The sequence below is a fragment of the Bison bison genome, unplaced genomic scaffold (assembly GCF_000754665.1).
Source record: "Bison bison bison isolate TAMUID 2011002044 unplaced genomic scaffold, Bison_UMD1.0 scf7180017864519, whole genome shotgun sequence".
NCBI classification, from domain to species: domain Eukaryota; kingdom Metazoa; phylum Chordata; class Mammalia; order Artiodactyla; family Bovidae; genus Bison; species Bison bison.
The window spans coordinates 4,486,154-4,509,113 of NW_011495072.1; the positions used below are offsets into that span (position 1 = coordinate 4,486,154).

At 46.0% G+C, this 22,960-nt stretch overlaps 1 protein-coding gene across 8 annotated transcripts in view; it reads right to left on the reverse strand.

The window, feature by feature from the left end:
• MAB21L3 (mab-21-like 3 (C. elegans)) overlaps positions 1-21,033 on the reverse strand; it is a 28,675-nt gene extending 7,642 nt beyond the window's left edge. Inside the window, exons 1-7 of one of the 8 annotated variants that reach the window (XM_010830735.1) lie at positions 20,977-21,033; positions 20,083-20,138; positions 19,911-19,974; positions 10,157-10,297; positions 5,584-5,875; positions 725-903; positions 68-262 (exon numbers count right to left, since the gene is read on the reverse strand). In XM_010830735.1, coding sequence (XP_010829037.1) covers positions 68-262; positions 725-903; positions 5,584-5,875; positions 10,157-10,297; positions 19,911-19,946 — 843 coding nt within the window. In that variant the 5' untranslated portion in view covers positions 19,947-19,974; positions 20,083-20,138; positions 20,977-21,033. The other 7 variants (XM_010830734.1, XM_010830733.1, XM_010830732.1 and 4 more) reach the window with 7 other exon arrangements.
• Positions 21,034-22,960: the final 1,927 nt, after the last annotated feature.

The following is a 22,960-nucleotide window of genomic DNA, read 5'->3' on the forward strand; positions in this document are numbered from 1 at the left end:
ACACACCCACACACCGCGGAGAGCCCCACCCCGCCCCAGCCCCTCTGCGCTGGGGCCGCCCACTCACCTGCAGATGGTAGGACGTGATCACAGGCCGCGTCCCCGGACACCAGACGTCCTCCTTCATCTGCCTCAGGGCCTGAAAGCACTTCCGGCGGCAGCCCCCGTCCTCATCCAGCTGCTCCAGCAGCACCTGCTCTGCCCGCAAGAAGCTCAGCTGCCAGTGATAGCTTGAACAGGCCAGCAAGCTGAACCCGAATGACTGAGGGAGAGAAACACCGCGGGAAGTAAGAAGGGTGGGGCTGGGCCGGGAGAAAGCCATCTCCGAAGCAGCCCACTAGGGTGGGGGCCCTGCCAGTGGGCAGGCAGCTCCGCCCACGTGGGGACACTGAGGGAGCCTCTAGGCCAGCCCCTTGCACGTGGGCAGTTCACGGGGAAGACTGCGCCCACTTTCTCTTGGGAAGTGGTTCTCCGACTTGAGCCTGCCCCAGAATCACCTGGAGGCCTCCTGAGAACACAGAATTCTGGGCCCTGCCTCGCACGTCTCTTCAGCAGGCCCAGAGCCGGGCCCAGGAATCTGAATTTGTAGCAGGTTCCCAGGTGCCCCTGCAGGTTCTGGGGATCTAGTGAAATCTCAGTTATCCTTCCGAAGCTGGATGGCGGCCAATGATGGGTGGTTAAGCTGAGAGCGCCTCTAGTGAGCCGGGACCCTGCAGGATGATACCTTGATGCACTGCACTGTCTCTGGAGAAGGCCAGCGCTTCAGACACGAAGGCCACTGGGCTTTCTTGGACCAGGCGGTGGGGATGTCCACTGCGGGGGTCAGCTGTAGTTCCACCTGACCTGCAGAGGTTTCCACGACAACTCGAACTACAAGGTGGTCCATTAGAATGTGGACCCTGTCTGGTGGTAAATGACAGACAGACAATGAGAAGACAAATAATGGTTCTATACCAGCGTTTGAAGAAAAGGAATTTGTGAGCTGTGGCTTGGGCCAGCCCCTTGTAACTGGTGGAGCGACTTTCTGAATTTCATTAGCACCCCCAAGGTGGCATGTTTAGGTCAAAGTGAAAGTGTTCGTCATTTAGTCGTGTCTGACTCTGCACAACCCCATGGACTGTAGCCCACCAGGCTCCTCTGGGATTCTCCAGGCAAAAATATTGCAGTGGATTGCTGTTCCCTTCTCCGGGCAATCTTCCTGACCCCGGGGTCGAACCCACATCTCCTACATTGCAGGCAGATTCTTTCCCATCTGAGCCACCAGGGAAGCCCACGTTTATGTCAACATGAGACAGTTAGCTAAGTAAATACTGATAGAATATTGCTAGAAAACCTCACTGTTGGTGGGGTTTTCTTTTCTCCTTCATCCTCTCCCCCCAAAGTTTTACTGTACCTTTTCTAAAAAAGCAGTTGACTCTTTCCAGAAGGCTCAACCAAGGCATAGTATACAAGGAAAAGAAATAGTTTTTGCTACTATAAGATGAAACCCAAGCATTTTTCTATAACCCAGGTATCCAACCACATTTAGGATAGCCTCAGACCCCTGACTTATTCATTTGCCTTTGGTGGAGTTCAGCTTAACCTGTCTCTTAACCAAGTTCCAGTCTCAGGGATGGTATTTGTTCCCACCACCCATTAACTAGCCCACCTTTGGAGGGATTTATCACCGTAAGCCTTGTAATCATAAAATACTTGCAAGTGTGTCATGGCCACTGGCTGAAAGGGTCAAATGAGCAGAAAGAAGCCCTCATTGTCTTTTCCAACCAAGCAAAGAGAGGGAGAGAAAAGGAATGGGTCTGGGGACATTTTCCAGTTGATAGACTAGAATTCATTTCTAATCTGTTTCCGCTTTCTTTCAAAAGATACACCGTAGTTTTTTTTGTTTGTTTGTTTGCTTGCCTTCATTATTGACTCATTGGAAAAGACTCTGATACTGGGAGGGATTGGGGGCAGGAGGAGAAGGGGACGACAGAGGATGAGATGGCTGGATGGAATCACCAACTCGATGGACGTGAGTTTGAGTGAACTCCGGGAGTTGGTGATGGACAGGGAGGCCTGGCGTGCTGCAATTCATGGGGTCGCAAAGAGTCAGACATGACTGAGCGACTTCACTTTCACTTTTCACTTTCATGCATTGGAGAAGGAAATGGCAACCCACTCCAGTGTTCTTGCCTGGAGAATCCCAGGACGGAGGAGCCTGGTGGGCTGCCGTCTATGGGGTCGCATAGAGTCAGACACAACTGAAGAGACTTAGCAGCAGCAGCAGCAGCAAAGAGTCGGACATGACTGAGCGACTGAACTGAGCTGAACTTGCCTTCATTATAGATAAGGATGAGCCATCCTGAATCGAAATCTATTATTTTGTTTTTCCTTGCTCAAAGAAGGAAATGAAAACTCATTCACTAATTGTGTTAGGTTGTTCAAAAGGAAAACACTCCTCTCCTTGACTGGGGTGTGATAAACAGCTTATTGTCTGTATCTCATCAGAGCCGCCCAGACAGGAACATGACAACGTCTGGCACTTCAGCATTATTTACTGAAAGCACCTCATCAACCTGGCCCAGTTTGAATCTCTTATTTGCACTTTCACTATTAACAGTGTTGAGCGCAGAACGAGGAGGTAAGCAAACCTATTAGCTCCAGCCTGCCTAGCCCACACCTGGCTTCTGCAGCTCTGCTTATTTGGTGTGTGAAATTCGGCCTATTACTTGATCTCTCTAAATCTCAGTTTCTTGTTTGTAGAACAGTTAGAAAAATTATCCTAACTCTAACAGGATTGCCAGTAGTATTAAATTAAATAATCCATGAAAGCATCCTCTACAGTGTAAAAACCATTCAACATTAACTATCTCCATTACAGAATCTTTCAGAACTATTCTGTCTAGACAAGCAAAAGTACATGCAAATCCTTTGCTTTCTACACAAATGGAGTTTCATATTGTTCAGCAGTTTGACTTTTCATTTAACTATGTTGCACAGATGGAAATCAGTCCTGAATATTCATTGGAAGGACTGTTGTTGAAGCTGAAACTCCAATACTTTGGCCACCTGATGCGAAGAGGTGACTCATTTGAAAAGACTCATGCTAGGAAAGATTGAAGGTGGGAGGAGAAGGGGATGACAGAGGATGGGATGGTTGGATGGCATCACCAACTCAATGGATATGAGTTTGGGTAAACTCCAGGAGTTGGTCATGGACAGGGAGGCCTGGTGTGCTGCAGTCCATGGGGTCGCAAAGAGTTGGACATGACTGAGTGACTGAACTGATGTTACACGGGAATTTTTCATAATTCTGTGTGTATACACACACACCACATTCTTTTTTTAATCCTAATTTCTCTCCATTAGTGAGAAATATATACAAAACACCAAAGTCAACAAAGTATTTTAAAAGGGAAATTAAAAGGAGGGATTTCCATTGAAGTCATATATTGGATTGGAGATTTCCAAACCCATGGCCTCTAAGACATATAAAAGTTTAAAAACATTATTTGCAAGTAAGGAAAGAGACTGCTAGAAAGTAGGAGACTCATATGAAACTAGCAATGAAGCAAGAACATCTGTCTAGGAAAGTACTAAGTGGGAGAACTGCTAAAATACCCTGATGGCATTAACCCTTGATACTTATAGCTTCTGTGTATAGAAACAGCACAGACAGGCAGAGAGGGGGTCTAATGAGCCAAGGCTAGGTGGTGAGCCTCACAAGCCTGGGGTCAGGAAAAGCTGTATCTTGAGGAAAATTAGGAACTAAGAGAAATAGATTTTTCTTGTGGGCTTTGGGTAGTTGATTCAATATAAAACGCAACAGCAACAAAAAGCAAGATTTTCCCTCCTCCCTAGAATTTCAAAGGCATTAGTCACCCTTCTGTGTTTAGGGCCTGAATGTTTCCATCCCCAAATCATCCAGGTAAGGTGGAACTTCTGGGAGTACCAGGAAAAATCAAACATAATTCTTCTTGGAGAAATATACCCCAGGATACTCATAGAGCGTGAATAATGTTGCCTAGACAGATGTGAGTCCCCAGTCTCATATTGACAAACTTTATTATTTTTAAAAGCTGCTTAAAAGTCCACTAGGCAGATGTAGCATAATTTATGTAGTCAGTGTTCCTTCGGTAGCCATCAGATGGTTTCTGATTACTTACTGTTACCAAGCCTATTTCACTGGATATCTTTGTGCCTATTTCTTTGTGTATCTGTAGGAATGTATTTTAGAACTGGAATTGTTGAATTGCCAAGTAAGCACATTACAAATATAAAAACCCTTTTAAAAAAGGGGGGACACCAATTTACACTTCCTAGAATAATGCATGGGAGAAGGCAATGGCACCCTACTCCAGTACTCTTGCCTGGAAAATCCCATGGACTATAGCTTAGAATTTGGGGGTTGTGAGAAAACTGTAATTCAAAAAGATCCATGCACACCAAAGTTCATTGCAGCATTATTTACCATAGCCAAGACATGGAAGCAACCTAAATGTCCATCAACCGATGAATGGATAATGAAGATGTATATATATGTCTATGTGTCTATATATACAATGAAATATTAGTCATCCATAAAAAAAAGATTATCATACTAAAGTCAGAAAGGGAAAGATATGATATCACTTGTATGTGAAATCTAAAAAAATAAGTATACGAATCAACTTATTTATAATACAAAAATAAAACTATAGACATAGGAAAGAAACTTACGGTTACCAATAATGAAAGGGTCAGACAGAGGGATAAATTAGGAGTTTGGGATTAGCATATACACACACTACTATATAAAAAATAGATAACCGGGGGGACACTCTCTGTCCCCCTTCTGATGTCTATGTCAGAAGCTTTCTATGTTCCTTTTCATACTTTAATAAAACTCTACTACACACACTAAAAAATAAAATGGATAACCAACAAAGACCTACTGCATAGTACAGGGAACTATACTCAATATTTTGTAGTGCCCTATAAGGAAAAGAATAGGGAAGAGAAAAGACACATATATATCTATAACTGAATCATATTGCTTACACCTGAAACTAACACAACATTGTAAATCAACTCTACTTCAATAAAAAAAGGAAAAAGAAAAGCTTCTGTGGTTGTCAAACATAATCGGCTCCTTATAGCTTCTGGCTTTTGTGTTCTGGTCCAAGTCAGCGTTCCCCCAGGGTGCTGTCCCAGAACACTGGGGGAGTACGGCAGTCAGTTGGAGGGTGTTGTGGTGAAAATGTGCTAATAACAAAGATCTGAGCTTTATGAGGAATTTGCTTGTTCATGAGAATACTCAGGTTTTGAAGCTAACGTCTTGGAAAGGGTGCATAACCCCAAGACTGGTTTATCTGTGCCAGAGCAGTAATCCACTTAAGGCCACGAATGTGTGTTGTGAGTTTGAATTCCATTCTGTGTGTCACACCAAAAAAAAAAAAAGAGCTAATTCATGTAATGAGGATTAGGCAGATGTAAAAAGCACACGATTTTATCCTCAATGTAGGGGCGTGAGCTTCAGGAAACACCCAAGCAGAGGACACTTTTGTTTTTAGAGCAAAACAGAAATGCTAGACACTTCCCTTGTACGCTCCCCGACTGGCTCACCTGACAGGTGACAGGTCTCAATCGCGTTTTCAACCAGTTTCCGGAACACCTGGAGGACCTTGGCGGGCACAATGTCTCCCTCGATGTTCACGTCTGCCTCGTGCCACTGCCCGGGGCTCTTCAGAAACTGCTCCACCCCCAGCCACTGCTGCAGGCCCTCTGGGTCCTGCAGGGGGCAGGGCAGACGGGTGCCCTTCAGGCTGTAGAAGCGCCAGCGCTGCTGCCGGGCCTCCCTGTACCCGGCCAGGCCTCTCATCGGGACTGTGATGAGGAACTGGGTGGGAGCCAAGACCTGGGGTCAGCAAAGGGGAGAGTGGGAGCGTCAGCCCGTAGACTGGGGAGGTGGCGGAAGCCCTGGGGGAGCCGCCCTGCTGACCCAGGCCACTCAGTGAACCACTCAACCCTCAGCAATGTGACAAGGAGGACAGAACCGCGCCCACCTGCCCGCCTGTCGGCAGAGGATTCCATCTCTGTTGTGCCACTAGCCCATTGTAACGCTTCGGGCAAAGAAATTAACTCAGTGAGGCCTGGGTTTCATGGATCTGCAAGAAAAAGAGTGAAGTGGACCCAGAACTCTAGAGGCACCTGCCGTTTGGGGTGGGGTTGGGGTAGGGGAGAAAAAGCAGGGAAGGGAGCTAGTAGTCGCTGCATTCTGCACATACCAAGCACTCCAATGCTTGTGCGTTTGCCTGTCTCGTGTCCACAGTCACACACGAGTTGGGCTTTGCTAACACTGACCAAATGAGGAGCCTGAGGCTCGGAGGGGTTCAAAGTCTCCCCAGGGACACACAGCCAGTCAGTGGTAGAGCTGGATCCTGACCTTGGATGTTCTGATTGTTCATTCAGTGGTTAATTTTCTCTCCTGAGCTGGTTTTTGGTCAAGAATGAATGACCTGGGGAGACTTCCCTGGTGGTCCAGTGGCTAAGACTCTGTGCTCCCAATGCAGGGGGCCCAGATTCAATCCCTGAACAGGGAACTAGATCCCTCGTGTTGTAACTAAGAGCTTGCCTGCTGCAACTAAAGAACCCACGTGCCACAACTAAGACCTGATGCAGTCAAATAAAGAAATAATAATAAAAAAAAGAATGAATGACCTGGGATGGATGAAAGATCTGATAATAAATTAAGGGTGGGAAGGGGTGGAGAGGAGGTGAGACCATTTTGCCAAATGTAGAATTTTTTTACTTGGACTGATGATCCACAGTTTTAATGACTAATCCTTACAGAGTCACAGAAACGAAAACCTTTTTGTTGAGACAAATGTGAGTTACTGAGATGATTCTAAGTTAAATGGGAAAAAAGGTGAACACTAAGAATCTACTTAACTCTATTTTTACAAGAACCAGGTAAGCAGCTGTCACGCCAATAGTCCAAGAGGTAGAACACGATGGTAAATGGTGTGGTACCACTAAAGGGAAATGATAGTTAACCACATCACACAGCAGCCCGCTCCACCCTGTTTGTTTCCCCATCACTCAGTTATACACTGGAGGAGCTACCGCCTTTCCATGGAAAGTTCTGGCAATAGAACTGGATAATTTTTGCCCAGGGACCTGTCGGTGAGAATTCAGGGGTGAACACTGAAATCAGCAGCAACCAAATCGTGCTCATTCTCAGGGAACAGTAGTTTGATTCTTGAGATGACGGGTCTGAAATGGAGCAGGAACCTATGGTCCTTGCCCCACCCCCATGTCCTCTGCCTGCCTTTTGTCTGTGGAAAACTTTAGTCAAAGAATAAGTTAATCAGAGAAGTGAGAACACGTGGAAACAAAGGAAAACAGTCAAAGGAGATGAAATAATAATAATGTAGTCATGAAGCATGGTCAAGGACCTTTGGTTCCTCCTCAGGGGCTGTCGTTAATATTCTGAGCCATATCCTTGAGATGTCTTACAAATACTGAAACCCCCACCAGCTGGAGAAGTTAACTACACAATGACCAGACTGTAGCCATGACATAAGCTGCCTCAGTTCCGAGAATGGGTCTCAAAGAAACAGAAAGAAACTGACCCTGCAACTGAAGATTAACTGTACCTAAAACAGCCAAGGTGATGCTGGTCAGACCACCGAGGACCAATCTGAAGATGACTATCTGAGATGACTGTGCTGCTTTTGCAAGTAGCCCCCTCCCTGTCTATAAAAGCTCTTGCCCCCGATTGTCAGGTGGGGAGTTGGCCTTTGGACAGACGCCCTCCCTCCCCCACCAGTCACTGAACCTGAAATAAACTTTTCTTTCCACCAATGTGGCCTGTTTATTGCCTTTTGAATGGTGGGGGCCAGACCCCACGATTCAGTAACAGGTCCACATGACTTCTGGTATCCACTGAAATGTGGTAGGATTAAAACAAGAGGGGGACCTAAACTATGACATTCAAAATCTGTACATTTTTTTGAACCCACTTGCATGTGAATCCCAAAACCCAAGTATCATGTTATTAGTCACATAAATGGTGCTTAATACATACTTATTGAATTTGGTCCAAGAGAAAATAAAAGCGTATTTATATGCCCCACTGTAACTATTTTTTTCAAAACTTAATGTATTATATAGGACATGATGTATATAAATGCAAGATGTATTTTAAGTTATGACTTCTAAGTGAGACAACAGCAGGAAATTTCCCCAGATATAGTTCTAGAAAAAGTGATGCATGTTTCTATTCATAGTCACTGGCCTATATTTGTCCTGTTTAGGTTGGCAGGGTGGTAGAGGTGGGAAGATGATGTTCTGACGTCCCAAGATCCAATCTAACTTTATAATTATCATCCTGGGGTAAATTTCCTAAAATCTGATACTGTCCCCAAATCCACAAGTCGCAGAATCTTGTGGGTGGTCCTCGTACCCACCAAACTTGAAATGTACTGGGCTGACTTCCCACGTGGCGCTAGTGGTAAAGAACCCACCTGCCAATGCAGGAGACATAAGAGACTTGAGTTCGATCTATGGGCCAGGAAGATGCCCTGGAGGTGGGCATGGCAACCCACTCCAGTATTCTTGCCTGGAGAATCCCACGGACAGAGGGGCCTGGTTGGCTACAGTCCGTGGAGTTGCAAAGAGTCGGACACAACTGAAGCAACTTAGCAGAGCAATGGTTTTTCATTCAGGTAGTAATTCTTTTGCTTACTTATTCATTCAGCAGAAGCTGAGTGTCTACCATGGGCCACCCACCATGCTGGGTACTAGGAAGGGAACAAGCAAGAGACATGATCCTTATAAACAAGGAACTCACGGTCTTATGTGAGAGCTGGGGCAAGTGTACATATAAGTTTACTACTTATATTAAGGCTTCCCTCGTGGCTCAGCTGGTAAAGAATCCACCTGCAATGTGGGACCTGGGTTTGATCCCAGGGTTGGGAAGATCCCTGGAGAAGGGAATGGCTACCCACTCCAGTATTTTGGCCTGGAGAATTCCATGGACTATATAGTCCATGGGGTTGCAAAGAGTCGGACATGACTGAATGACTTTCACTTTCACTTACGTTAAAGTATAATATAATTCTTTAATTCTAATGTGTTATAAGAAAAACAAAATGTAGGAGCATGGGGGGCTTCCCTGGTGGCTTAGTGGTAAGAATCCATCTGTCAATACAGGAGACACAGGTTTGATTCCTGATCCGGGAAGATCCAAATGCTGTGGAACAACTAAGCTCATTGGCCACAACTATTGAGCCTGTGCTCTAGAGCCCACATGCCGCAACTACTGAAGCCCTCACTCCCTGGAGCCTGTGCTGCACAACAAGAGAAGCCATTGCGATGAGAAGCCCTTGCACTGCACCTAGAGAGTAGCCCCTGCTCGCCGCAAGTAGAGAAGAGCCTGAGCAGCAACAAAGACCCAGCATAGCCAGGAATACATAAAATTTTTAAAAGCGGTGCAGGGGGAGGGGGAAGCACAGGGATTCAGAATGATTCAGAGCCTCGTTTCTCTCATTTCTAAAAGGGAGCCAACCATAATGTCTCTTCTACTAGGCTGTGTGCAGGTTTGGGTGTGATCTCTGTGAGCCTAGCTCTGGGCACACTGCAATGCCTCATGAGTGCTGGTTGTCACACAGGGGGCCTAGGGCTCACAGTTCTGTGGGACTCCTCAGCAGGGACCGGGTTGCCAGGAGGCTCCTGCAATCTCTAAGGGTCACCTCTTCTACTTTCTTTCTTCTCCGACCTGTAGCCCATCGACTATCACTTTCAACTATTTTTCTCATCAATGCCCTGAGTCCTCTCTCTAGGCAGTGCCTAGTCTATTGTGTGGGGGCTTAATAAATGAATGTGTGCTTCACTGAACTTTAATCGGTACACTGGGACTTGCTTTGGGATCAGAAGCCCTGGGTGGAATTCTGGCTTTAATGTCTAAAAGCCTTGATCAAGTCCTTTGACTTCTCCAAGCTTCCATTTTCATCATCTGTTATGTAGGAATGTGGGACCTCAACTGCGGTAACATCTATGCAACGAGTGTGCAGATGGTAAATACTAGGAAGCCTTATTGGTACTCTTAGTGGTGTGAGTGCCTGACACATACTGAGACTACCCACCCATTTCCTGGCTCACCGGGTGGGCACTTGGAGCCAAGTGACCTGCTTACCTTAATGTTCTCATTGTACGTGTCACAGTAAGGGATGGCTTGAAATCGAAAGTCTTGGTAGCTTATTTCTGTGGTCAGGTGATGGACAACTTTCTGCACCTCTTCCACCATCTGGGAAATCCACTGGCGCCTCAAGTCCACCTGCATGTGAAGGGATCAGCAAAGGTGGTTATACCCGGATCAGGCCCTGGGGAAGGGAGGAGACAGGGCTTGGTGGTGGGGACCAAAGCAATCAGCTCAGAAAACCCTGCCTTCCCAAGAACTCCAGGAGAGATGAACTCACTTCTGACGATGCTCGCTGGTGCCTCAGTGTTCTCTTCTGAAATAGGAGAATTTCTCAATATTGATCTAGAACCTGCCACGTGGTAGATGCCTGTCTAGGTCCTTGGCATGACAGTAGACAAAACAACAGCAAACAAGATAGAAATGCTTGCCCCCTAGTTGAAAATACAGGATACATGTATATATGTCTCTCTCTATATATGTATATAGACACACACAAACACACACATGTATAATGTAAGACCAGGTATGATAAGTCCCAAGAAGAGCAATAAAATAGACGAAAGGACTAGAGAATAAAGGGTCTACCATTTTAGGACCCCCTGGAGAAGGAAATGGCAACTCACTCAAGTATTCTTGCCTGGGAAATTCCATGGACAGAGGAGCCTGATGGGCTATAGTCCCATAAGGTCTCAAAAGACTCAGACAGAACTCTGCGACTGAACAACAGCAACTTTTTTTGAACTTTTTGGCCATGCTGTCTGGCATGTTGGATCTTATTCCCTGATCAGAGATCAAATCTGTGCCCCCTGCCATGGAAGTGTACAGTTTTAACCACTGAATCACAAGGGAAGTCCTGCGGTTGCTATTTTAGACTGGGAGGGCAGAGAAGGCTTCTGGAAGGAGGTGACATTGGAGTGAGCCCTGATGACAGCTTGGGAAAGCAGATTCCAAGACCCCTAAAGCAGGAGTCAGCTTAGCAAGGCTTGAGGGCCAGCAAGGAAGCTGTTGTCATGACAGGAAAAGAAGGAGGGTGAAGGAGATGAACTTGGAAGGTGGTGGGGGACAGGCTATCCCACAGGGTTTTGTGAACTGTGGTGAGACTCGAAAAAGGGATAATAATACCTGCTCTCTGGGTTGGTGAATATGAAACAGTCTAACGCATGTGAACGTGGCACAGCTTGCTTCGTGTATGTCATCAATAAATGATGGTTCCCTTCTCCCCTGTGTTCACTCCCTCCTTTGGCTCCTAGATCCATAAGAAAAGGTGTGCAATGATGTTGCTTCTGACTCTGCACAGAAGCCTCCAAGAACTGGAAGGGGCTCTTTGTTATTTTACATGGGAGGCACCTACAGGCTGGCATATGATAAGCATCTCCCTCACAGATGCTGGGTAGCACGGTTCTTGTCTGACCTTAACTATGATGATCAGGTCTGTGCGCACGTGTGCTCAGTCTTGTCTGACTCTTTGCTTCCCATGGACTGTAGCCCGCCAGGCTCCTCCAGCCATGGAATTTCCTAGGCAAGAATACTGGAGTGGGTTGCCATTTCCTTCTCCAGGAGATCTTCTTGACTCAGGATCAAACTGGCATCTCTTGCATCTCCTGCATTAGCAGGGTGTTTCTTTACCACTGTGCCACCTAAGAAGCCCCGATCAGGCCTATACTAGCTTCTGATTTCATCTTCTTGCCACAAGCAAGAAGTTGTGTCCGACTCTTTTGCAACCCCATGGACTATAGTCTGCCAGGCTCTGCACATTCCACAACTCTCTATATGTTCATCTCACGACATTCATCCATAGGAGAAGGGACCAAGGGTAGCTTTCTTGAGCATCTGTAAACTACCAAGATTCTGCATCTTTCAGAGTGTGTAAGTGAAAGAGAGAAGGTAGAGAGGGGAAGGTCATTTGCCATGCCAAGACTAAAGGCAAATGTTTGTAGAAGCATAATGAAGGGTCCTTTCCAGTGTAGGACTTCTCTCAATTCTATTAGACCAGTTTTTGCTGAACATCCACTTTAGGCCAAGTTCTGTGCATCCAATGTTGTCAGGAGGTTGACAGCAGACCAATAAACTGGAAATTAAAATTATAGCCATCTGGTGCTAAATACAGGCTTCCCAGATGGTATAGTGGGAAAAAATCCACCTGCCAATGCAGGAGATCCAAGAGACATTGGTTCAATCCCTGGGTCGGGAAGATCCCAGGAGTAGGAAATGGCAACCCACTCCAGGATTCTTGCCTGGAAATTCCATGGATAGAGGAACCTGGCAGAATATAGTCCACGGGGTTTCAAAAGAGCTGGACAGACAGAGTGACTGAGCACACATGCGTGCACAGTACTAACTATAGGTTTGCACAGGATGGTGTGGGTGCAAAGAAAATGGAAGCTGCCTCTAGCTTGGAGGCCTTCCTGGAAGCCTGGTGTGTCAGAGTTGTAACTTAAAAGGCTAGCAGAAGTTAGCTGGAAAGAGAAGGGCATGAAGATTGTTCTAGAAAGAGAAAACCTAACCTGAAGAGCACAAGCAGAGAGACACAATTATTTCTACTTTGTTGGAGCAGATGTTACCTTAGAGGAGGATGGTGAGGTGGGAGAACAAACAGTGAGAGGTCTTGAAAGAAAAGGAAGAAGAATGTCAAAAACAAGGTCAACAGTTAGTGGCTGAATGAGATAAGGTCCCCAGATGTCCATAGTTTGGTAACTAGAACCAGAGTGACGTGTTTGGGGAAAACAGTGGGCGTTAAGTCAGGCAGCAGTGGGTTTAAAGAGAACGGGAGATGAGCGAGTAAACTCAGAAGCAAGCGACTTCTCTGGGAAGCTTGGCTGGAGAACAAGAACAAGGACAGCAACACATTTATTTCAAAAGGACACACGGATTCAATGCTGAGAGGAAAAAAGCCAGTGGAAAAGGAGGAAGGCAGAGAGCAAAACCCCCCAGGCAAGTGCTTCCCAGCCAGGAGGAGTCATGGAAATCCAGAAACCTGCTCAGGAGCTGGCCTTGGTGTTTCAGAAGGGACGGAAGATGGGTGCAGATGCAGATAAAGGCGCAGAGTTCCTGCCTGACGCCTGTCTTCTTTCTAGAGCAAGAGACAAGGCAGTGTACTGACGGTGAGGTGAGATGAGGAGGGCAGGGGACTTCCGGGTAACAGACCTTGGCAGAAGCTTCTCTAACAGATGAGGGGCTGTTTGGGTCTCCAGAGGTTTGTGTAAAGGTTCCGGGCTTCCTGAGTGGTGCCAGTGCTAAAGAATCTGCCTGCAAATGCAGAGGATATAAGCGATGTGGGTTTGTTCTCTGGGTTGGGAAGATCTTCTGGAAAAGGAAATGGCAACCCACTCCAGTATTCTTGAAAATTCCATGGACAGAGGAGCCCGCCCGGTGGGCTACAGTCCATGGGGTCACAAAGAGTTGGACATGCCTGAGCACTCATGCATGCATGGTAGACAGGCAAAGTTTCCAGGCAGTATCAACACTCCACTGTGTGTCCATGAGGCTGTGGATTAACAGTGGGCTGGGTTGTAAGAGGTTGTCTAATACCCCTCAGCTCTCCAGGGGTAACAGTAGAGAGGTTAAGATTAGAGTTTGCTGGGCTTCCCTGGTGGCTCAGTGGTAAAGAATTTGCCTGCCAGTGCAGGAGACTCTAGTTCAATCAATCCCTGATCCAGGAAGATCCTACATGCCACAGAGCAACTAAGTCCATGCACCACAACTATTGAGCCTACAGTCTAGAGCCTGAAAACCACAGCTACTGACCCCACGTGCCTCAAATACTGAAGTCCATGCACCTAGAGCCTGTGCTCCACAACAAGAGAAGTCACTGTAATGAGAAGCCCACACACCACAATGAAGAGTTGCTGCTGCCGCTGTCACTTCAGTCGTGTCCGACTCTGTGCGACCCCATAGATGGCGACCCACCAGGCTCCCCCGTCCCTGGGATTCTCCAAGCAAGAACACTGGAGTGGGTTGCCATTTCCTTCTCCAATGCATGAAAGGGAAAAGTGAAAGTGAAGTCGCTCAGTCGTGTCCAACTCTTCACGACCCCATGGTCTGCAGCCTACCAGGCTCCTCTGTCCATGGGATTTTCCAGGCAAGAGTACTGGAGTGGGGTGCCATTGCCTTCTCCAATGAAGAGTAACCCCCTGCAACTAGAGAAAAGCCTGCATAGCAGTGAAGACCCAGCACAGTCAAAATAAATAAATAAAAAGAAAAATTAGAGTTTGCTGGCACCATCTGGAGAAGAGAGAGGAAGGGGGTCAGTGGTGGGCCATGTTTTCAAGCCTGGGCAGAGAAAGGATGAAGTCAGTTTGGGAGATTAAAGGATATTGCACAAGTTCACCGGCCAGATGTCTGACCAGGAATAGCAGGAAAAAGTAATACAAGGGCTAACTAGATAGAAAACTGCAGTCAGAATGGTTGGGAAATAGTCATTTCAAATAGTTAAGGTCTCAGAATGTGTTAAGGACTAAGGCTAACTTCCCAGATCTTCCAACTCCATTGATGTGAGTCCACAAAACTTGATGTCAGTGACATAATGGTGACTCAATAGGAAGGCTTCTGCAGGTGGCTCAGAGGGAAAGAATCTGCCTACAGTGCAGGAGACACAGGAGACGTGGGTTCAATCTGTGGGTCAGAAAGATCCCCTGGAGGAGGAAATAGCTGTCTACTCCAGTATATATCTGCATACATATTTTGTTTCTCATGTTAATAAACTAATGGAAGATTTTTGACAATATTGACACTGTTATATAATTTGTAATTGATAAAAACTTGAGAGAAAGTGTGTGTATGTGTGGGGGGAGGTGGTGCCTCTTGGAAACAGTTCTCCATTCGGAATCTCTTCTACAAATTATGCCACCATTTGGTGGTAGAATCTTCTCACTGGTGAGGACAAGTTCAGACACTCCTTAGAAGACACCTATAATTTCTCACTCATTATTCCTCTAAACCAGCAGTCCGCAGCATGGTTGACATGAGGGACCAGTTTCGTGGAAGACAATTTTTCCACAGACTTGGGGTGGAGAGGGGATGGTTTCAGGATAATTCAAGCACACTGCATTTATTGTCCACTTTATTTCTATTATTATTACATCAGCTCCACCTCAGCTCATCAGGCACTCGGTCCCACAGGTGGCGGACCCCTGGTCTAAACCACAACCCAGAAACCCCAGCTGCTTCCCTTCGCTCGTCCTGACCATGGCTTATGGAGGTATAACAAGAAGATTCTAATTCAGGGTGCAGAAAAGCAGGGAATGGGGCCGGAAGCAGCTTTACAGGGAGCAATCTTGGTGAAAGAAAGAGGCTCCACCACAAGTAGAGACCAGTCGCTAGCCCAACCTCAGAATCCCTTTGATGGCTCTCAGACTTCAGGAAGCAAGCTAAGACACCAATTGCAACCTCAAAGCAGCCTTGTCATTACATTTATTTCATGGCAAAGCTTTGAAGCAAACTGAAGATGGATCAAAGCTCATTCAGTCCAAGCTTTTTTTTCCCCTTTGTGTACCACACAGCTTGCGGGATTTCCCTGACCAGGGATTGACCCCCAGCAGTGAAAGCGCCAAGTCCAAACTACTGAACTACCAGGGAATTCCCCCATTCCGTCCAAATTTGACCTCAGATACCTGTTTAAGTTTCATTCACTTTCTCTGCTGATTAGGTCAATGCACGAAGGTGTGTCTCTTTTTCTAAAGAGAAACATTTTGTTTCTAAAGAGATCATTGGTGGATGCGACAGAGCAAAAGCAAAAATGAAGTATAATAATTTAACCAGGCCCAGGATGCTAGGTGTCTGTGGTTGAACTAGATTATCTAGTTCAACCCCTGCATTGTACTGACTGGAAAAGTTATGCCACACTCATTAGCACGCAGATTCAATCACTGTAAGCAGCGTTTACACAGAAGCAGTCATCAGACTTGGCACTTCCAAGGTTTGGCCATCCGTTTGCTGTAGACCTCCTGCCCTCCAGGGTGTGTCTACACGCCCACATGAGTGTCCACCTCCCCAGGTGCAACGTCAGGCGTGTTGTGGGCCCACATCATTTGCTACTATTAATAGCTCAAGTCTGTGAACAGTTTACTGTTTCAAATATAAATTATTGCCAATTCAAGCGTATTCCTTAAAACAACATCAATCTGACTCACTTGTATTCCCGCATACTTTCCTGAAAGAGGCAGGGGTGTTAGAAATAGCGTGACAGGAATGCCACACGGGGCTGGCCACACCCATGAGCAAGTGGCCCGTGCAAATGTCGTCCACAAGGAGTGCCATCGGGGGAAAAGGCTGAGAACGGCTTTCTAAACAACAGGAAGTCAGACTTTAAATTCTGGAATTGCCTTAACTCCAATAATCAGTTTTAAAAAGTGGTGGTGTGGGACTCCCCTGGTGGTCCAGTGGTTAAGAATCTGCCTTCCGATGCAGTGAATGTGGGTTCAATCCCTGGTCAGGAAACTAAGATCCCATAAGTTTCAGGGCGATGAAACTCATGTGCCACAACTGGAGAAGCCTGTGTGCCACAACGAACTCTCAGAATAACCCCTCCCCCTCAAAAAAAAAAGTGGTGGTCATGGGACAGACACTGTTTCTATCTTTCAGCGGTTAACAATTTAAAGGACTGGAAACTTAAATTCAGTGATCCATACAGATAAGACATTACATTCCCTATCTTTTTAGACTAATTCTTCCATGCCCCAAATGCTTGGACCCCACAGGATATCTGCAATTCATATATATAGCAGAAGCTATAGTAACAGCAGCCCTGCAGAGGCGAGGCTGGTGAGGCACTGCAGTGTAAAAGATACTTTATAAGGCTTAGCTCCTTTGAGGCTTCCCTGGTGGCTCAGATGTAAAGAATCCGCCTGCAATGCAAGAGACCCAGGTTCGATCCCTGGGTCAGGAAGGTCCCCTGGAGGAGGAATTGGCAACCTACTCCAGTATTCTTGTCTGGGAAGTCCCACAGACAAAGGAGTCTGGTGGGCCCGAGTCCATGGAGTCACAGAGTTGGACACAACTGAGTGACTAACAAACACACATACAGATCCTTAGAGCCTCTGGATAATCCTTTAAGGTGGATGCTCTGGTAATCCTCATTTTACAGAGGAGAAAACAAGTTCAGAAAGTGTAAGTAATTTACCCAAGGTCTGGGAGTTGGCAAGTCACAGGAATCCACACCCAGACAGTGTCCTTGTTCACAACCACTGCACCACTCTGCCTCCCCAAGGACAAGGCGACTGGGAATGAAACCCATGCTGACTGCTTGAATGGGGTTCCCTGCGCTGGAAGTCCTCTCTGCTTGTTAAAACTCGACTCATTTAGCATGTGCTGCTAAGGCTTTGTCTTCACTCTGCGGAAGACCTCTCCTATCAGAGCTCACAGTGCTCTCTTCCCCTCCAGCACCCTGTTCAAATCTCTGTGTAGCACTTGCGATGTTAAACATTTGCCTGTCTGCATGGGGAACTTCCTCCTTTTAGCTTTGGGCTTATGTGCAAAATCTGCAGGTGAGACAGGGCCACCCTTAAAGACACCCAAACACAAAACGTCTCTCGCACTGAGCAGGCCACATCCAGATCTGTGTTTTGGGCTGTGTGTGTTTATGGTGATATAGAGGGTTTAGCAGAGGAAACGTAGTTTGGTGCATAACAGAGTAGGTTGAAACCTCAGCACCTTCATTAACTCTGTGACTTTGGACACGTTGAATTCACATGAGCCTCTGCTCCTTTCTGTGCATGGATCATACGGTTGTTGCTTACATGACACACAGTAGGGCCTCAACCTGCCAGCACCTTAAACACTCATCTCGCATTATCTTCAATGAGGCCTGAAGATACTTCTAACCACATGCATGCAATGGTCCTATGTGAATGTCAAGAGGGAATAAAGATATCCAAGGCACTGTTCTTCCTTCTGGAAACTTCTACAGAATACAATGATATAGCTAAGTCACCACCAAGATAACAAAAGGAAAGGTGTCAGGAGCTAAGATACAATTGATGGCCAAATAAATATTATCAGTGATGATTATGATGGGAAGTCATAGAAAGGCACAAATGTTTTGTGTTGTAATCTTTCATGAGAAGGTGGACTCAGAGCTGAGTTTGAAGGATGAGTATGAGCCAGAAAAATGAAGAAGAGGGGGATGTCTCCCTGAGTGGTGGAGGGAGAGCTTCAGCCCGAGACCTTTTCGGGCCACAGTTCTTCTAGGACAGGACTGTCAGACCCAACCACCCGTAGGGGCAGAATAGTGGGCACACCCGGGAGAGGGAGGGCTGGGGAGGGGGACTGTCAGGCTCAGCAGCGCCACAGCCTCCAGCAGGACAGACGCTCAACTCCAGGCCATGGCTGCCAGGCAAAAAACCAGGACCTGGTTTCAACACCTGCATTGCACTGACTGGAAAAGTGATGCCACAGATAGTTTGATTTATTGTTATTATTATTCCAGAGAGAAAGGAAGTCTGACTTTGTATGCAAAATCTCACTATTTGGAAATGCTCGTAACAAAATTGAAAAATCTGAAAAATTCTCTGTGGGCCAAAGAAAACGCATGCACAGGCTGGAGTCAACAGAGAGCTTTTGTTTAGAATTTCTGTGATTGAAGATGCAGGGAAGCAGGTAGAAAGATAAGTATTATTTGAATGCCAGGCTAAAATATTTGAACTTTTTTCTTTCAGAACACACAGGACCATGGGGAAATGCCAGGTTACACACTTTCTCCAAAGGGAGAAATCACTTTGTTTGCTATAATTTTTATTATCATAAGTTTTTTCCCTATTTATCTCTCTTAATGGATTTGGCTAAGAAATCAACTTGATTTATCACTATAATAATGAATTCTACTTTGTTAACTTATAAAGGCATGAAAACACTAGACTAATCTCTAACTCTTAATGTTTTAGTTTCAAGGGTGGTGCTGTCTTAGCAGCTTCATCTGTAAACAGAAAGGCTTAAATTAGATAATATTTATGGTTCCTTCAAGTTCTAATATCCTAAGAGCCTATGACTCTACAAAGAAGAAATTAATTGGTTCTTCATCCATGTGTACTAAAAATATAGTCAATTAGTTCAGTCACTCAGTTGTGTCTGATTTTGCGACCCCATGGACTGTAGCATACCAGGTTTCCCTCTCCATCACCTTTATATTTTAATTTAGCAGTTTTACAGTTTTCAAAAAGCTGTCTTATTCACTCTTTTTCAAAGACCCCCACTAAGATCCTGTGATCACTCCCATTTTACAGAGAAAAAACTGAGGCTTAGACAGGTTAAGTGCTTTGCTCATGACCACCCAGACATCAGGCTTCCCAGGTGGCGCTAGTGGTAAAGAACCTGCCTGCCAATACAGGAGACTAAGAGACAAGGGTTCCATCCCTGGATTGGGAAGATCCCCTGGAGGAGGGCTCGGCAACCCACTCCAGTATTCTTGCCTAGAGAATCCCATGGACAGAGGAACCTGGAGGGCTATAGTCCATGGGGTCACAGAGACCCCACTGAAGTGATTTAGCATACCTGTATGCACCCAGGCATCAGTGGGGAGCCAGAGTTCCAGCCAAGTTGTAACTCTTTGTTCCACATTATATACCCAAGGTACCTCTTGCACTGGAATCTCAAAGACAGGACTGAAATATGGTAAATCCCTGAATACTCTTATGGGTGATGGTCTTGGGGCATTTTCTATGTCTTTGGAATCAGCCTGAAATCCTTTCTGCATCCAGGTTGGTGGGGTAGGAGGAGTGGGAGAGAGCATGTGGAAGAGACTGGTATTTGTCCTTACCTTATTCAGCAGGCAATCTTCTAAGTCTCCTTCCATCCGGGATTTCACGGCTTCCTGGTCAATCCTGAGCAGAACAGCAGCGTCTCAGTTTGTCTGTCATTGGAGACCGTGCTTGTTGTGTGGCTTTCGGGCTGAGTTTCTCTGGAAATGTGTGTGTGGATCAGAGACTTACCCTCTCAATTCTTCATTCAAGTTCTTATTTCCAAATTGTGAGCATCCGTCTTTTATCTTTGGGAAATAAAAATCAGAAAAGAATTGAAGAAGGAGAGTTGATGAAATTGAACTCGAGTCCAACCTAATTTTACTCTATTCAGCTCTACTGACAGATGCTTTGACCGAAGGGCAATTTTCCAAGTTGTATTTTCCACTCAAATACTCAAAGGTTCCATTCAAGATAGAAATGCCTGTAGGTGGCTTCTTCCCACCTGTTTATGCTCTTATCCTGATACTAGATGCCTCTGTGAGCTCGGTATCTTATATCTCCTTGTTCTAATCCTATTGACAGTAAATAGTTTCCTTGCTCTCCCACCCAGAAAATCCTGCAAATGAATCTACCTTCCTTACAATAAACAAATAGGAAACTGCCAAACAACCAGCGGCACCATTATTATGTCTAAGACAAGTGATCAGGACACAACAATTCGCAAGTGGAAACACACACACACAGGTGTGGACACACACAGACACAAGCACAGAGACACACACACGCACAAGCATACCCAGGAACGGCAGGACAAGAATCCTCCTGCTCACCTGCTGGCCTTCCCCCCAGAAAGCTAGCAGTAAAAATAAAGTCAGTGCAAACAGGCCCCTCAGGAGTTGAGGAAACACTCACATCTGGTTTTGCCAGCAAATCCGTATTGGAAAACAGCTCAGGCAGCAAATTCCCAACCTGGCTGGCTGAGGCTAGTTTTATTACAGAAAAAAAAAAAAAAAAATGGCTTGCTCTCTGAACTTGGTAAACACCAGAGTCAGCTATTGGATGATCTAAAGAAAATACAGTGCTTCGGGGAGCTCAGCTCTATTCGGAGCAATGTTCCAAAGGCGAGTGTCTGCCCAAACCCACCTCTGAGCGCTGTCTCTAAGTGCTCAGCAGCCATGCTGGACGCCTGGGCCACTCTATGTTCTGTAACCACATCATTTGCATATATTTCCTGAACTTGGCATCATCTGAAAGCCACATCAGAGCTCAGGCTGCTCGCCAGGTGCTCCACCCACCTCACTAATCCCAGTGTTCTGTCCAGCTTCTACAGCTCACCTCTGGGAATCTGTGTGTGTGTGCGTGCATGCTAAGTCAATTCAGTAGGGTCCAACTCTTTGAGACCCCATGGACTGTAGCCCACCAGATTCCTCTGTCCATGGGATTCTCCAGGCATGAATACTGGAGTGGGTTGCCATGCCCTCCTCCAGGGGATCTTCCCAACCCAGGGATGGAACGGTTGTCTCTTAGTCTCCTGTATTGGCAGGTAGGTTCTTTACCATAGGGCCACCTGGGAAGCCCTGAGCGGGAACCTGTACACCGATATATTAATATTAATACATCTGGTAAAGCCAGCACTCCTCAATACTCCCTCGATTTTTCATTTTCTTCTATTTGTAATTTTAAATCTCCTGCTTTTGATAGCAAATGCTCCCAAATATTTCTGAATCTTCTTCCTTTGCCTTCTCTTACTGCTGGCTAGTTGTTCCAAACTATCGGTTTTTCATAGGAGGAACAAGAGCCTCTCCCTCTGAGCTGCTTGCGATTCTGAGTTCTCTTTCCAATTCATTTTCAACTTCACCAAGGTTGTCCTGCTTTTCCTGGGTGTTTTTGCTCTTTTCCTTTCTGCTGCTTCACTGTAAGCATTAACATGGGCGTCCCTTTCCAATGGTGGGGCCTTTCCTTCTAGTCTAAGGTTCCTCCAGATGCCCGTCATCAGATGCACAAACTTTCATTCTTTTGTGCTTGAGGTGGTCCTACCTACTGCGATTGCTCAGTCCTACAGCTGATCAGACAGCTGAAAGTAGCATTCTTCTCTCATGCTAGGGTCCAGTGACACTGGCCTGGAGTGAGCAGTGAAAGCAATGAACAGGGCCAAGTGAGAAGCTAGGAAGTGCCAGGAGCCGGCGTATTGCATATTGAGTGCATATTGCATATTGAGTGCAGCACTTTCACAGCATAATCTTTCAGGATCTGGAATAGCTCAACTGGAATTCTATCACTGCCGGGAGCCAGCGTGAGGAACTCCTCCCGTGGCAAAGGTCATGAGGAAGGAGGCTTGGCATACGCAAAGGCGGGATCAAGCTTCAGGAATCTCCCTGGAAATTCTCGAGCATCTACCCCCAAAACCAGAGTCTGCCTACTTTCTGCTTTGTGCTTTCACCTACACCTCAGACTTTACAGGGGGCTGTCCCCCACTACCTCTCTCTGAAAAAAGAGTTAGCTTACAGCTCCAGTTAATAATTCCTGCGTGTGACAGTGTTTCAACCTACAAACTCCTTTGGAAATCCTCTAGCCTGCCTGAATAGGTTTTTCCGGCCACATGTGATTGTTCAGAGCCTCCCAACTGTGAGAGGCAGGAGATGTTCTAAACTGTCTAAACACAGATTCCTTTGAGTAGTTAAAAGATTGATTAGAAATTGTATTGGTGAAGGGATTTTCACTTGTCGGGCCAATGTTTGCTGCTAAGTTTCCATATCCCTTACCTGCTGTGTCCCTGGCAGTGTATTGATTAATATAATTGGTGTAAGTAGTAGCTTTAATGTTTGTAACCTGGGACCCTTGAGTTAATTCTTTTTCTTGTTATAGCCCACCACACCTTTGCTCTGTAGGAATGCAACTTTATCTAATGCTTTTGGAGGGTGGCTCCTGACCAATCACCTTTAGAGAAAAATAAGTTTTCTGAAGAAAGGGTCTTAAAATATTAACAGGCCTCCGGGCCAGAAGATGATGCAAATCACCTAAGCTTTTGCATATGATAAGTTTGCAGGAAGAAAGCCTGGCTTGCTGCATGACTCTACCCCTTCCCCCATTATCCTCTATGCATAACTTAAGGTATAAAAACTACTTT